This window comes from Elgaria multicarinata, chromosome 3, assembly GCF_023053635.1.
Source record: "Elgaria multicarinata webbii isolate HBS135686 ecotype San Diego chromosome 3, rElgMul1.1.pri, whole genome shotgun sequence".
NCBI classification, from domain to species: Eukaryota; Metazoa; Chordata; class Lepidosauria; order Squamata; family Anguidae; genus Elgaria; species Elgaria multicarinata.
Genome location: NC_086173.1, coordinates 154,111,867 through 154,126,897, shown reverse-complemented (window position 1 = coordinate 154,126,897; position 15,031 = coordinate 154,111,867). Strand labels below are relative to the sequence as shown.

General features: G+C 44.6%; 1 protein-coding gene across 1 annotated transcript; it reads left to right on the top strand.

Annotated features, from left to right (window-relative positions):
* On the top strand, positions 1 to 14,951 carry LOC134396059 (E3 ubiquitin-protein ligase TRIM7-like). Its single transcript, XM_063122408.1, has 7 exons — positions 1 to 440; positions 2,186 to 2,281; positions 4,369 to 4,599; positions 5,232 to 5,254; positions 11,509 to 11,627; positions 12,209 to 12,241; positions 13,607 to 14,951. The coding sequence occupies exons 1-7, from the start codon at positions 9 to 11 to the stop codon at positions 14,122 to 14,124; spliced, it is 1,452 nt and encodes a 483-aa protein (XP_062978478.1). The 5' UTR covers positions 1 to 8; the 3' UTR covers positions 14,125 to 14,951.
* Positions 14,952 to 15,031: the final 80 nt, after the last annotated feature.

Genomic DNA, 15,031 nt, shown 5'->3' with positions numbered 1-15,031 from the left:
TTGCAGCCATGGCTGATGCTGAAAGCCCCAGGAAGAGGCTTCAAGAGGAAGCGACTTGCTCGGTTTGCCTGGACTTTTTCACGGATCCGGTGACCATAGACTGCGGGCACAACTTTTGCCGCGCCTGCATCGAGAAGTGCTGGAGGAATTCACCCACAGATGCTGCCTGTCCTGAGTGCCGAGAGAGAGTTCAGCAGCCGAGCCTCAAGCCGAACAGGCTGCTGGCCAATATGGTGGAGATTGCCAAAGAGCTGAGTTTCTTAGGGAGCAAAGAGGTGAAGGCAGAGGGGAGAGGGGAGAAAGTCTGCGAGACGCACCAGGAGCCCCTGAAGCTCTTCTGCAAGGACGACGAGGCCGCCATCTGCGTGGTGTGCGACAGGTCCAAGGAGCACCGAGATCACAACGTGGTTCCCTTGCAGGAGGCTGCCCAGGAGTACAAGGTAAAGGCGAGTCCCCATTACACAGACTGAGTCGTATTTTGAGAGATGCCAGGAGAGGAGGAGAGAAGGGAGCAGCTTCTAGGAGTGGGGTAGGTTGGGGGCACTGAAAGGGGTCCAGCCCGAAATTGGGAAAGCTGTGAGATGAGCCTGGATAAATGTGGGATCCACAAAATCAAACTCGGATCCTGTTGATTACATACGTTGTTGTTTTTTTTACAGGAGATAGGATTTCTGATTTCAGGGACTGCAATGTTCTTCCCTACTCCATCACAGAGCTTTTCTCCATTAAAACAACAACAACCCCAAAACCCCGGGATGGTGTAAAAGCCGGAATGGAACAGGCTTTATATTAAAAAGAACATGCCAAAAACAGCAGCATGTGTAAGAAACGCTTGAGCACGATATTTTAGGACGAAAACCCTTGCAATATGATATCGCTATTAACCTCATAACTCCCAGAACAACATTGGGCGGTATAGAAATGCAATAAATAAATAAATAGCCACAAAACATCCACAGAAACCATGTTTTGATGCCTGTTTTGGGCCATAGTCCATTTATTTAGTTATTTAGTTATTATGGTTATATCCCGCCGTTTTTCCTCCAAGGAACCCAAGGCGGCATACATAATCCTCCTCCTCTCCATTTTTTATCCTCACAACAACAACCCTGCGAGGTAGGTTGGGCTGAGTATGTGCTGGCCCAAAGTCACCCAGTGGGTTTCCATGGCTGAGTGGGGACTAGAACCCGGATCTCCCAACTCTCAGTCCAACACCTTAGCCACTACACCATACTGGCTCTCCACATTTAGCACAAAACAGGCTGAAACAGCCGCTTCCAACTGAGCCAACACAACTAAACTCACCACTCACACATTACTAGGTGGGACAGATATAATGAGCCACAAAACTTCCATGAAAACCATGTTACAATACCTGTTCAGGGCCATAGTCCATTTTGCCCAGCGAATGGCTGAAATCAAACAAACCCACCAGTCACATGTAATTATGGCAGAGATGCAACAAGCACCAAAACTTCCACGTAAACCACATTCCAAAATCTGTTCTAGGCCATAGTTCATTTTGCGCAATTGGCTCATTGCCACGTGGTTTCATTGGAATACTTCCTATCTCTGCCTTGAGTTTGAACTTCCATTCAAATCAATAAAACTGCACCATCTAGTGGCAGAATTAGAATCATAGAATCACAGAGTTGGAAGGGGCCTACAGGGCCATCGAGTCCAACCCCCTGCTCAATGCAGGAATCCACCCTAAAGCATCCCTGACAGATGGTTGTCCAGCTGCCTCTTGAAGGCCTCTAGTGTGGGAGAGCACGGGGCTCCTAATATAGGGGGTTATTTGGCGGATTTCTGTCTGTTTTCTGACTGTGGGATAAGGGGAAGGGCAGGAGATTTCCTGCATGATGATGACGTCATGAAATCGACCTGCAAAGTTACGTGAGTGGCCAGTCATGAGCGTGCTATAAATCACTCATTTACAAACAGCCTCAGCGAGTGATAAATCCAGACTCCAACTGGATGTCGTGACTATTCAGTCTCTTACACTATACTGGAATAAAGACAGAGAAAGCCAAGAGACTGCTCTACACACACCCAGTACTGGAAAGGAGAGGGGGAAAATATTTCAAAACTTGCCTCTCATCGTTTCTCACCAGCATTTTAAATATATTTATATTGACTAAATCTGTACGGAGGAACCAAACCGGTCCTTTTGTCTTCTTTGCAGGATCTGATCCATCATCGTCTGGAGATTCTGAGGAAGGAGAGAGAAGAAATCATGGCATTTAAAGTAGAAAGAGAAACGGAAATCCAAGCACTGCTTGTAAGTGGCACTGCTGCTAAAAAAGGGAATGTGTACAGGAAAAAAACTGGGGGAAACGAAATATGCAGAAAGGTATAAATAATAATAATAATTTATTTATTTATTTGTTACCCGCCTCTCCCGCTGGATTGAGGCGGGGTACAACACAAATAAAACACCATAAAATAAACACAACTCATTCAAACGTTTAAAACCAGTGCATCATTAAAAGTAGCACACCATTAAAAAAGGCATCTTAAAATTCGACTGGGTAGGCCTCCTGGAAGAGATCAGTCTTTATGGTTTTCTTAAATTCTGCAAGATTGTTAAGTTGACGAATCTTTCCTGGCAATCCATTTCACAAACTGGGAGCAACGGAAGAAAAGGTCCTCTGGGTAATAGTTGTCAGCCTTGTTTTTGTTGGCTGGAGTAAATTCTTCCCAGAGGACCTGAGTGTGCAGGGCGGATTGTACGGGAGAAGGCAGCCCTGCTCCTCAGAATCTTTATGACTTGGCCTGATCTGATCTCCCATCAAGTGTTTGTGAAGGGCCATGCTAAGGATAGGCCCTTGTCAGTCTTTTGAAAAATCTTTCCCATCAAATGTTCGTGAAAGGCCATGCTAAGGACAGGCCCCTTTGGGAGCACCATAACACATGGAGGCTCATTTATCAGGCATGCATGAATGGGCTTTCTCCCTCAAATTACCCCAGAATCATGGAATGTGCTCCCTCAAGATCTACTATTGGCCCCCACTTTCTTGGCCTTTAGAAAGGGTGTAAAGACACACTCCTTCACTTTAGCTTTTTATTAATGATTTGGATGAGGAAGTGCAGGGAATGCTTATCAGATTTGCAGATGACACAAAATTGGGTGGGATAGCTAATACATTGAAAGACAGAAACAAACTTCAAAGTGTTCTTGATGGGCTGGAGCACTGGGCTGAAAACGACAAAATGAAATTTAGTAGGGATAAATGCTAAGTTCTGCACCTAGGAAAAAGAAACCAAGTGCACAGTTACAAGATGGGGGATATTTGGCTTAGCAATACTACAAGCGAGAAGGATCTTGGAATTGTTGTAGATCACAAGCTGAATATGAGTTAACACTGCAATGTGGCTGCAAAAAAAGCAAATGATAACTTGTGCTGCATTAATAGAAGTATAGCTTCTTAATTGCCGCAAGGTACTGGTTCCCCTCTATTTGGTACTGGTTAGGCCTCATCTAGAGTATTGTGCCCAGTTCTGGGCACCATGCTTCAAGAAGGATGCAGACAAGCTGAAGGGGGTTCAGAGGAGGGAAACGATCAGGGGTCTGGAAACAAAGCCCTATTTTTTATTTATTAAGAACTGAATGTGGGAACAGAATGCTGGACAAGATAGGCCTTTGCATGTTCAGAGGAGGGCAACCAGGATGATCAGGGGTCTGGAAACAAAGCCCTATGAAGAGAGACTGAAAGAACTGGGCATGTTTAGCCTGGAGAAGAGAAGATTGAGGGGAGACATGAGAGCACTCTTCAAATACTTGAAAGGTTGTCACACAGAGGAGGGCCAGGATCTCTTCTCAATCATCCCAGGGTGCAGGATACGGAATAACGTGCTCAAGTTACAGGAAGCCAGATTTCAGCTGGACATCAGGAAAAACTTCCTGATTGTTAGAGCAGTATGACAATGGAACTAGTGACCTAGGGAAGTCGTGGGTTCTTCCACACTAGAGGCCTTCGAGAGGCAGCTGGACAACCATCTATCAGGTATGCTTTAGGGTGGATTCTTGCATTGAGCAGGGGGTTGGACTCAATGCCCTTATAGACCCCTTCCAACTCTACTATTCTATGATTCTATGAAACTCTGCAGTTTTCATGCTCTTTCTGTTTTTGTTATTATTGCTACAAGCAGTTATTGTTTTAAATTGCTGTTCTCTGCCTTGATGGATTTTTACCAAATAAGGCAGTATGTAAATGTGATCGATACTGTAGAGAGATAGAGAGATAAAGTTGATAGAACCTCTTAGAAAAGTCTGGAAGTTCCCTTCATACGCCATTCTCTTCGCCTACCTTTTAAGACTGCAGGGTCACATTATATTCCTGATTTCTTTGCATCTGCTTGTTACAGGAGCAATTGAAAGCCAGGAAGGAAAAAACAGTGGTTCATTTCCAACAACTACGCCAGTTCCTAGTAGAACAAGAAAAGCTTTTCATGGCTCAGATGGAAGAGGTAGAGAAGAAGATCGCAATGAAACGGGATGAGCAGGTGGCCAAAATTTCAGAGCTTCTCTTGTCTCTGGAAAGAATGATGCAGGAAATGGCGGAGAAACGTCAACAGTCAGTGAGTGAACTCTTGCAGGTAAGATGGCAAGAATCCTCATGGGAATACTGGTTCTTAACTGTTTTGAGCTTTCTTCAGTTACACAAGATGTAGAGAGGCCCAATTTTTGTTAAAGGTACCTGGGTTTGTTATGTCCAGGACCATATAAAAGAACGACAAGATAGTCCTGAACTACAAAGTTCATTCCATGCTAGCCTTTTGCCTAGAATTGCCATCCTTCATTCACTAAGAATTTACAGATGAACAGGAAAATGTTGTTCTCATTTTCTTGTATTTCTTGACACCGTGCCTTTAACTTAGATCTGATTTGTGGAGATTTTTTTTTACTCAGTATCCCGCCCTGTATGTACTAGAAAAAGGGTAGTGAGGCTTTTCAGGGCTACTGTGACTTTAATTAAAAGCATCCTCTAGCTTTTGCCTTTGCAATTTTTGGGAAAAGGATAATGGGGTAGATGCATGCTTGGCATTTATCCATTTTGAGAATTCTTGTCCAATATATATATTCATCTCTTTTAAGAGCTTCGAATTGGATGCTTAGCCTTGCACTGAAATGACCCCACTTTGACTGTGGAATTCATTTTCTCAATGATTTGAGAAAAACATTGAGCAAGCACACTGAGTTCCCTTTTATTTCTCTCCATTCCCTATAGGATATAAAATGCACCTTGAAGAGGTAAGTGGATCCCACTCATTTCCCTTCATACTTCGTGATACTGAGAAGGCTCAGGACAGCATGAGTGGCATTTGGCCCCCCAGGTTGCTTGGGGTTTGAGATGGGAATGGAGTCCAATGTATTACTGATAAAATAACATTGTTTTGGATTTGTAATGCTCCTGTTCTCACACAAAGGATTTTTCTATCTGAAGCTTAAACCCACATTTTTAATGAAGTCTCCAATTCCAGATCTTTTGTGGGATTGGCTCCTTTACATGTCCCGCCCGCTTTCTTTCTTTCTTTCTTTCTTTCTTTCTTTCTTTCTCTGCATTTCTATATGCTCCGTTATTGTGGGTGGCCGGGTCGGAAACACCATGTTCTGAATTTTTCCCATTGGGGCAAAAAGTTAGTTTTTGGGACATAGCTCCCCCATGTGCAACTGTCCCAAATTTTGCATGTAGATAGCTACCTAATTTGCTAGCAGATTAGCTAGGTTTGGTGGATGATAAAGCTTATTATGGGATGTTATTCACACACAGCCTCGTGTGGCGCAGAGCGCTAAAGCAGCTGTTTCTGCAGCTGAAACTCTCCCCACGGCCTGAGTTCAATCCCAGCAGAAGCTGGTTTCAGGCAGCCGGCTCGGGTCGACTCAGCCTTCCATCCTCCCGAGGTCCCAGTAAGCTGGGGGAAAGGTAATCATGGCCAGGGAAGGCAACGGCAAACCACCCCGCTATAAGGCCTGCCAAGAAAATGTCAGCGAAAGCTGGCATCCCTCCAAGAGTCAGTAATGACTCAGTGCTTGCACGAGAGGTTCCTTTCCTATTCACCCCCCCCCCCACGTAGGGCCTCATGGATGGAAGTTAGGATTGCCCTTTGGTTTATAGTAGGGGTGTGCACGGACCCCCCGCTCCGCTTCACTTGCAGATCCGCCATTTTCCGGATCGGGCCGCTCCGCCCCGCCCCCCGCTCCGCCCACTTCCGCTCCGCTCCGCCCGGAGCTCCGGATCCGGATCCGGAGCTCCGTTTCCCCCCCCCCCCCCATAGGCTTGCATTGAAAGCTAAAAAATTATACAACTTTTTTTCTGTTCAAGTTAGAAACCTCATGTTTGGCACCATGACACCTCATGGGGATACACACGCACGCCAAGTTTCAAAGCAATCCCATCATCCCCTGATTTTTGGCGATTTTTTGAAAATCGGGCACCCCACACACAACATCCCTGCGAGGTGGGCAGGGGAGGACGGAGGGAAGGCAGGCAGGCATGCAGCTGGCATTTCTGGGGGCATAAAGAAGTGAGCCAAGGATAAGCCAGTAATGCATATAAAATGGAATAAATCAATCAATAAACAAAGGAGGGGTGGAATTAAAAGCAGCAGTGTTGCTCAATAAACAGCAAGAAGAATTTTTTTAAAAAGGCTATATCTGTCTTTTACCAGCAATAGGGGGACGTGCCTGGGGGAGGGGGAAGTAGCTGCCAGTTCAAGACCCTGACAGCCACCAACAGCTCTGAGAAGAAGTAAAACGCTCACTTCGACTCATAACAGGCATTGCTCCACCACTGAAAAGTGACCATTCACTTCAACTCATGATAGGCATTGCTCCACCGTTTTACTCTTTTTGGAAGGCTCTAATGGCCTTCCAGTGCAGGAGAGAGTGGGGGCACGTCCACGATGAGATGCCCTAGGGGAGCTCATCCCCTTGCACCACATCGATTCAGTTGTTCACCAAGGTTAGGGTGGGGAGCAGTGCTGTGTTTCTATCTCTTATTCTTGGCTTAGTATATGATTTCAGGTTGTGTTTGTGCATTTGGTGGGGCTACTGTGTTAAAAAACACGGGGAAAAGCCCGTTCAGATGAAGAAAGAGAAGTTTCCCAGAATCCCAAGTTACCTGTTTTGCCTATGCCCTCCTCCAACTTTGGGATCATCATGACCGGGAGCTGACTCTGCCCCTCAGCCCTTTGAAAAAGGTATTTTTCCCGCCGATTTTTAAAAAACTTCTAGCCCGCGACCCGTACGATGCAGAAAATTGAGAGTGGTCTCAAAATGACCCCCATCCACGACTCTCTGTGCACAAGAATTTTCAGAATGATAGCTTAAACCCCCCCCAGTTATCCCCGATTCTTTCCCTCAATGCAATCCTATGGGCGAAAAGCCGAAAACGCAGTTTGAGCCGCGCGGTTGACCCGATTTTCACAAAAATATAGCCCGCGACCCGTACGATGCAGAAAGTTGAGAGTGGTCTCAAAATGACCCCCATCCACGACTCTCTGTGCACAAGAATTTTCAGAATGATAGCTTAAACCCCCCCCCCCCAGTTATCCCCGATTCTTTCCCTCAATGCAATCCTATGGGCGAAAAGCCAAACGCCGTTTGAGCCGCGCGGTTGACCCGATTTTCACAAAAATATAGCCCGCGACCCAGACAACGCAGAGAGGTGAGAGTGGTCTCAAAATGACCCCCATCCACGACTCTCTGTGCACAAGAATTTTCAGAATGATAGCTTCAAAAACAACGTAGTTATGCGCGATTATTTGCCGCAATGCAATCCTATGGCGAAATGTTTTCAAGATGGCGACCGGAGCGCTCCGCCTGAACTCGGAGCTCCGAAAAATGGGCGCTTCTCTTCGCCTTGCTTCTAGGGGGTCCGCGGTCCGCTCCTACTCCGCCTCTGGGTAAGGCGGAGCAGGCCAATCCGCTACTGCTTCTACGCTCCTAATCGGAGCGGAGCACATCCCTAGTTTATAGGTCTGTGGGGGGTGGGTTTCTCGTTCTTCTAGTGCATACACTATGGTAGAAATGTTTTTGAGAGTGAAAATTCAAGAAAAAGGTGTGAAAAGACATGATCAACCTTTTATGGATGGAAAGCTACCCAATTTGCCAGGCTGAGACAGAGTGGGCTAACTAGCAGCGAGGTCAAAATCCAGCTAGATTGGTCAAAGATTTGGGGGGGAATATGAGCTTTCTCCCCCCCAAAAAATGTTTGTTTGTATTGAGCCTGAGTGAATGCAGGCTACGCATGGGTTAACACTTTAGTACCCATAGCCTCATTCCACATCCCACTTACCGTTTGTTCCACTACCCCTGTGACACTATCAGCAGTGAAGAGGATAACAGGTTGAATGCTGATTGGCAGAGGGGAAGTTGGGATGTCATACCAGATAGGGAGAGGAAAGCCAGCACCGAGCACAACAAAAAGTTAACAGTTTGGCCTCTGTCGGGCTGTAGCAGCACAGGAAGGGCAATCTGCATTCCCATGGCCTCCACCTCGTTTCGGTTTGTCTAAACAAGCGTAGGAATTAATTTCAGACAGCTCCAGTCACTATTTACAAATGGTTTTCTCAGAGAAGAAACATTCTCAAAGCAATCTGAAATTCAACTCTGTTTATTGAGAGAGAAACCACAGCTGTAGGAGATCCAGACCTGGGTCTGAATCTGAATAGCATACCTGAACATGGAACTTCTGTAATTCTTTGGCTAGGAAGCAGACATTTAGACAGTGCGTGTTACAAGTTGTTAGGGTTTTGACAGTTATGTGTTGAAGCGATAACTTTTGCCTCCACAGAAGCAGACACCCAGAGATGCTTAATCAGAAGGGGCAACTCTGACTTGACATACATAATAACACTCAAGGTGTTGACTGATAGGTCCAAGAGCCCTGTGGTTCAGCAGTCACATGTGCATCCCAGTGGGTTTCCGCCCTTTGTCACTTGCCTAGAGATGTGAAAGCCTGGGAAAAAACTGGGAAAATTTGGAAAAAAACCTTCCCCCCCCCCCCCCGGTTTCCCCTCGAAGCCTCTTATGGTTTTTTCCTGAAAAATTGAAAAAAATGAAGAAAAAACAGATTTATGGGATGTTTCATTTTAGCATGATGAATACAATGTTAAAGACAAGGTGTTCAGATATTTACTTCTCCAAATGATTTCTAAAGACTGTACAGTATCAGATTATTACAATGTGTGTGCACCAAATAAAAGCAAATCCTAGGTTGCAAATTGAGACTATAACTCTCAAATGCAAGAGCAAGAGGCATTTCTGCCTCTAGGGGGCAGCACTGCCATTGAAGCAGAGACTGAAACTAATAGTGATAGCTATAGGTCAGAAAATGAGTCTGATTAAATTTCATGCATATTCATTGAATCTTGGTTCCCCCTTTTTTCTCAATTTTTTTTTATGGGAATGGTTGCTTTATGTCTTGACACTGGAGGACTAGCAGAAACATAAATAATTTTCTTTGTTACTAATGTTGCTGGTTTCTTCTGTTGTTGTTTTTTTAAATTGGTTTTTTTTGCTTGCTCATAAACTGGCAGAACCAAAGAGGTTCCTTACAGTTCAGGTGTTCCTAACAGCTAACGAGCTTGTAGCTCCATTTGTTACCAAAAAAGGTAAAAAGAAGTAAAAAACTAAATTAAATTTGTAATAATTGTTTGAATACACTGTACTTTTAAAATAACAAATGTATTAATTTTATACCAAACCAACTTGGACATAATTAGATTTTATGTTACTAAAGTAACAAAGTGACTTTCAATCTGCAAAAGGTGCTAATATTGCATTATTTCAATTTTTCCAGAAATTTCCCTTTTTTTCTGAAACCCCCCGGAAAAAAACCTGTTTTTTTCCATGGCTTCAAAATTTCTGGAAATTTTACATCTCTACACTTGCCACGTGTGTGCTGGACCCTTTATCAATGGGTGTTATGGTTGGAAAAATGATTTTCCAGCCTTTTGTGTGCTGAGTTCAACCATAACACATGAACCACTGTAAGTTTTGCCACTAACACAACCACTAGGTGGAGCTGTTGTATAACGGAATTGTGCAAATCATAGAATCATAGAATAGCAGAGTTGGAAGGGGCCTACAAGGCCATCGAGTCCAACCCCCTGCTCAATGCAGGAATCCACCCTAAAGCATCCCCGACAGATGATTGTCCAGCTGCCTCTTGAAGGCTTCTAGTGTGGGAGAGCCCACAACCTCCCTAGGTAACTGATTCCATTGTCGCACTGCTCTAACAGTCAGGAAGAGACTAGGGTCTCATGACACCAAGTGAGGAAGCTCTGAAGCTCTGAGCACAGTCATTTTGGACATTCCTGGAGAGACAAGGGGAAAAGAGTCAAGCAGTTGCTCTCTGTTCTAGGCAGCAGTGGAGCAGCTAGGACATTTCAGACCCTGGACATAATGGCCTTGCAAGGGGGCCTTTTAGAGAGCCGTGTGCATTATGTCACTTGTGAAGCACAGCACTCACATTTCTCTTTGCCCCACCATTACGCCATACTTTATGGCTGCTTATATATGCCTTATTTATTTATTTATTGCACTTATATACTGCTCAAATAGCCAGGGCTTTCTGGGCAGTTTACAGAAATTCTAAAATTAAGATAAAAACGAGTATACAAAATTTAAAACTCTAAAACACAGAACATACACACATACAACATTAAAAACCGTTAAAAAGACCTAAACATGTGGGTGATCAAGATGTGCCGCCATATGCCCGGGCAAAGAGGAAAGTCTTAACCTGGCACCAGAAAGATAGCAGCGTTGGTGCCAGGCGAGCCTCGTCAGGGAGATCATTCCATAGTCTGGGGGCCACCACCGAAAAGGCCCTGTCCCTCGTTGCTACACTCTGAGCCTCTCTCGGAGTAGGCACCCGGAGGAGGACCTTAGATGTTGAACGTAGTGACCAGGTATATTCACGTCGGGAGAGGCGTTCCATCAGGTATTGTGGTCCCAAGCCGTGTAAGGCTTTCTAGGTCATATTCTCTAATATGTTAGAGAACCAACAAATGTTTGCCAACTCTGATAAAAATAAAAGAAATATTTATTTATTTATTTATTTATTTATTTATTTATTACATTTCTATACCGCCCAATAGCCAGAGCTCTCTGGGCGGTTCACAAATACGCTGAGCATGTGTGGTTTCACATTTTAAACTCACTTAAATCCTAGCACCATTATGACTACGAGAACAATCTGGAGTTTGCCAGCTCAGGTGTTGACCTGTTTGTTGCTGCCCTGATCACCTGCTGCTCTCTGGGTGGTCATTTGGGGATCCCCAGGGCTGCAGGGCATTTATATGTCTGCCCCAAAGTCCAGCCCTAGGTGCACCACTCCTTGGCAGCATCTGCGTATTCCTCATGATGTCTAGTTAGGCCTTGGGGATTTTGGAGCCATAGTGAGGGAGAGTCTCCTCCGCAAAGCACCTCCACCTCTCTCTGCAGCTGCCTGGGTCCCTTGGCTTTCTGCCACTCCTTTCTTTGTTTCTCTCCTCCAGGTGTGAGAAGAATACGTTTGAGAAATCTGTGGTTTACTTCTCCCCTGCGCTGAGGTGGAGGATCTCGGATGTCTGGGATATGAATTTCTTTCTGGAGGGTTCCATGAAGCAGTTCCAAGGTACCAAAGGCTGCTGCAAAGGATTTCACATTGCGTTTTGAATTGGTTCAGATGGGGGAGGCAAAGGTCACTTGTAATGTTGGCAGAGTTGGAAAATTGGGGGGCTTTGTGTTCCTGTTGAGATGAGAAGACAAAGTGACCTGGTATGCACAATATGGTGACCAACTGTGGCTTAATGTACCCACAAGGTCTATTGCGTTGTGCCAGTTGCCTGCCAATGCCATTTTTGCATGGCACTTGTGTGTGCCCGGTTTGCTTTGTCTTGTCATGTTGTGCGATCCTAGAAAACAGGTTGTTTATGGGTATTCTTATGTATTCAAACTTGACTAATATGCTTCATTGGGAACTTTGAAAAAATCCCCATTAGCAAAAGACAAGCTTGAATATTTGTGGGGGGAGGATTCACTTCCACCTCTTCCAGGTGAGTATCAGAATTTACTTAAACCTATACTTGAAATAAGGGGGGAACTTGACAAAATAAAGACATGAAATTATTTTTGCGGTGGCAGGAGGTGTTGTTCCAAGATTTGTAATAAGCAGAATGGTGTGATGTTTTGTCCTTCTTCCCTTTCTTTCCCCAGACACCCTGGTATCTGGACTTCAGCTGAAGAAAGGTAAACTCTGGGATTACGAAAGAACACTAATGGGGGGGTGGTATTTGGTGTCTGCTTGTACTTCATTGGATTTCCCCATTTCTGCCTGGGGGCCTCTGAAACAATAAATGAGATGAGTAGGAAAAGAGGGTCAAACAATTCTATGCCTATATCTGACATGTACACATACTACTTATTCCTTTGAGATTAGAATTGTCCACCTGGATCAGGAAAAGGGTCTGTCAGGTCCAGCATTAGAATCATAGAATCATAGAATAGCAGAGTTGGAAGGGGCCTACAAGGCCATCGAGTCCATCCCCCTGCTCAATGCAGGAATCCGCCCTAAAGCATCCCTGGCAGATGGTTGTCCAGCTGCCTCTTGAATGCCTCTAGTGTGAGAAAGCACACAACCTCCCTTCCATTGTCGTACTGCTCTAACAGTCAGGAAGTTTTTCCTGATGTCCAGCTGGAATCTGGCTTCCTTTAACTTGAGCCCGTTATTCCATGTCCTGCACTCTGGGATATTTGAGAAGAGATCCTGGCCCTCCTCTGTGTGACAATCTTTTAAGTATTTGAAGACTGCTATCATGTCTCCCCTCAATCTTCTCTTCTCCAGGCTAAACATGCCCAGTTCTTTCAGTCTCTCTTCATAGGGCTTTGTTTCCAGACCCCTGATCATTCTGGTTGCCCTCCTCTGAACACGCTCCAGCTTGTCTGCGTCCTCCTTGAATTGTGGTGCCCAGAACTGGACGCAATACTCTAGATGAGGCCTAACCAGGGCCGAATAGAGAGGAACCAGTACCTCACGTGATTTGGAAGCTATACTTCTATTAATGCAGTCCAAAATAGCATTTGCCTTTCTTGCAGCCATATCGCACTGTTGGCTCATATTCAGCTTGTGATCTACAACAATTCCAAAACCATGTACACTGATGGTGCTAAATAAATAAATAAATAAATAAATAAATAAATAAATAATATCGCCCTGTGTAGACATGCCCTTGGTTGCCTGCAAATCTGCTGAGATCTATATTGGAGCTTTCAGGTAGAAAGAGACTTTTCTATTGTAGCTCTTGTAAGACTAACCTCTCAATTTCTTTAGGTCTTTAGGTCTCCTTTAAAGCCATCAAAGGTTTAGAAGCCATTTTTTATTCAAGGGAAATGTAATTCCTGTGATGGGTCTCTAGGCTGAGGTGGGCCTGTTTAGAAGACGCCTTAAACCACGGCTTTAACCATGGTGAATAAAGCAAGAAGCCTTATTCACCATGGTTAAAGCTGTGGTTTAAGGCGTCTTCTGAACGGGGCTGGTAAATTCTATTTATTATTTTCTATTTATTATTTATAATTATTATTTTCTTTCCTCATTTTTCTCCCCTCCCTCAACAGCAAACATATTACTGAATCCATACACAGCAAATCCCCAGGTCATCCTCTCTGAGGATTTTAGAAGTGCAAGTCTCCAAAAGCACCGTCAGGATCTGCCCGACAACCCTGAGAGATTTGACAGATTGAAGTGTGTATTGGGATGTGAGGGATTCACGGCAGGCAGACATTACTGGGAAGTCAGTGTGGGGAATGAAGGAGCTTGGGCTGTGGGGGTTGCCAGAGAGTCTGTGAGGAGGAAGGGCATGATAAACTTTGGTTCTGAGGAAGGGATCTGGAATATGGGGAGGTGGAATAGTGCGTACAGGGCCTCAGACTCCCCTGATTGCTCTCCACTGTCCCTGAGTAAGGAGCCCAAGAGGATCCGAGTTAGTCTGAACTATGAAGGGAGAGTGCTGGCCTTTCACGATGCTGATACGGCAACCTTGATCTACACCTACTCAGTAGCCCCATTCTCTGGGGAGACCCTTTTCCCCTTCTTTTGGGTGTGGGGAAAAGCCCACCTGACCCTCTCTCCTTAAGCTGGTCAAAGGGTGAGGAGAGACGAACATGAACCCAATGCAGTTCAGACACACATTCAGCCTCTTAGCCTTATACATCCACAGGGGTCCTTCTCCGCGAGCCCCTGCCAAAGGAAGTGAGGCAGGTGGCTACTAGGAGGAGGGCCTTCTCTGCTGTGGCACCCCGGCTGTGGCAAGAGCTCCCCAGAGGGGTTCACTTGGTGCTTACACTGTACTCCTTCTGTCGCCAGCTGAAGACCTTTTTATTTTCTCCTTATTTTAACACTTAATTTAACTTAAATTTAAACTTTGCTGTTTTAATTCCATATTTTAACCTGTATCAATTTTTGCTGTGTGGTTTTATCCTGGTTGTGCTTTTTATATTGTATTTTGTATTTGTGTTTTTAGATTGTTGGTTGTTTTTATGCTCGTCGTGGTTTTAATTTTTGTGAACCGCCCAGAGAGCTTCGGCTATTGGGTGGTATAAAAATGTAAATAATAATTAATAATAATAGCCAGGACTGAGCTTAAAAAGATCCCTCTAACCCCGCCCAACCTGTTTAAGAAGTCATTTCTGATCAGGAGGGATTGGCTGGCCCTTGCATCAGTCAAGAGTCTACCTCCTGCCCAAGGGCCAATTTCAAATTGCATTTAAAAAGGCAAAAAACTGTTTTTAAAAATCTATAAAACACCTGTTAAAATATTTAAGTAGATAATCATGTTGCGTAATAACGAAATTGACATCTCTGTAAAAGCTTACAGGGGCTTCAAGTCACTCTCCAAATGTAACTTAAAAGGATTTTTCTCTTTCCTCTGTAGCTTTATTAGAGGAAGTATTTATTTATTTATTTATTACATTTTTATACCACCCAATAGCCGAAGCTCTCTGGGCGGTTCACAAAAATTAAAACCATAATAAAACAACCAA

Coding starts and splice junctions, on each gene's coding strand:
- LOC134396059 (XM_063122408.1), top strand. CDS start 9: ATGGCTGATGCTGAAAGCCCCAGGAAGAGGCTTCAAGAGGAAGCGACT. Junction 4,600..5,231: donor CAGTGAGTGAACTCTTGCAG/GTAAGATGGCAA, acceptor CATTCCCTATAG/GATATAAAATGCACCTTGAA. Junction 11,628..12,208: donor TTCCATGAAGCAGTTCCAAG/GTACCAAAGGCT, acceptor TTCTTTCCCCAG/ACACCCTGGTATCTGGACTT.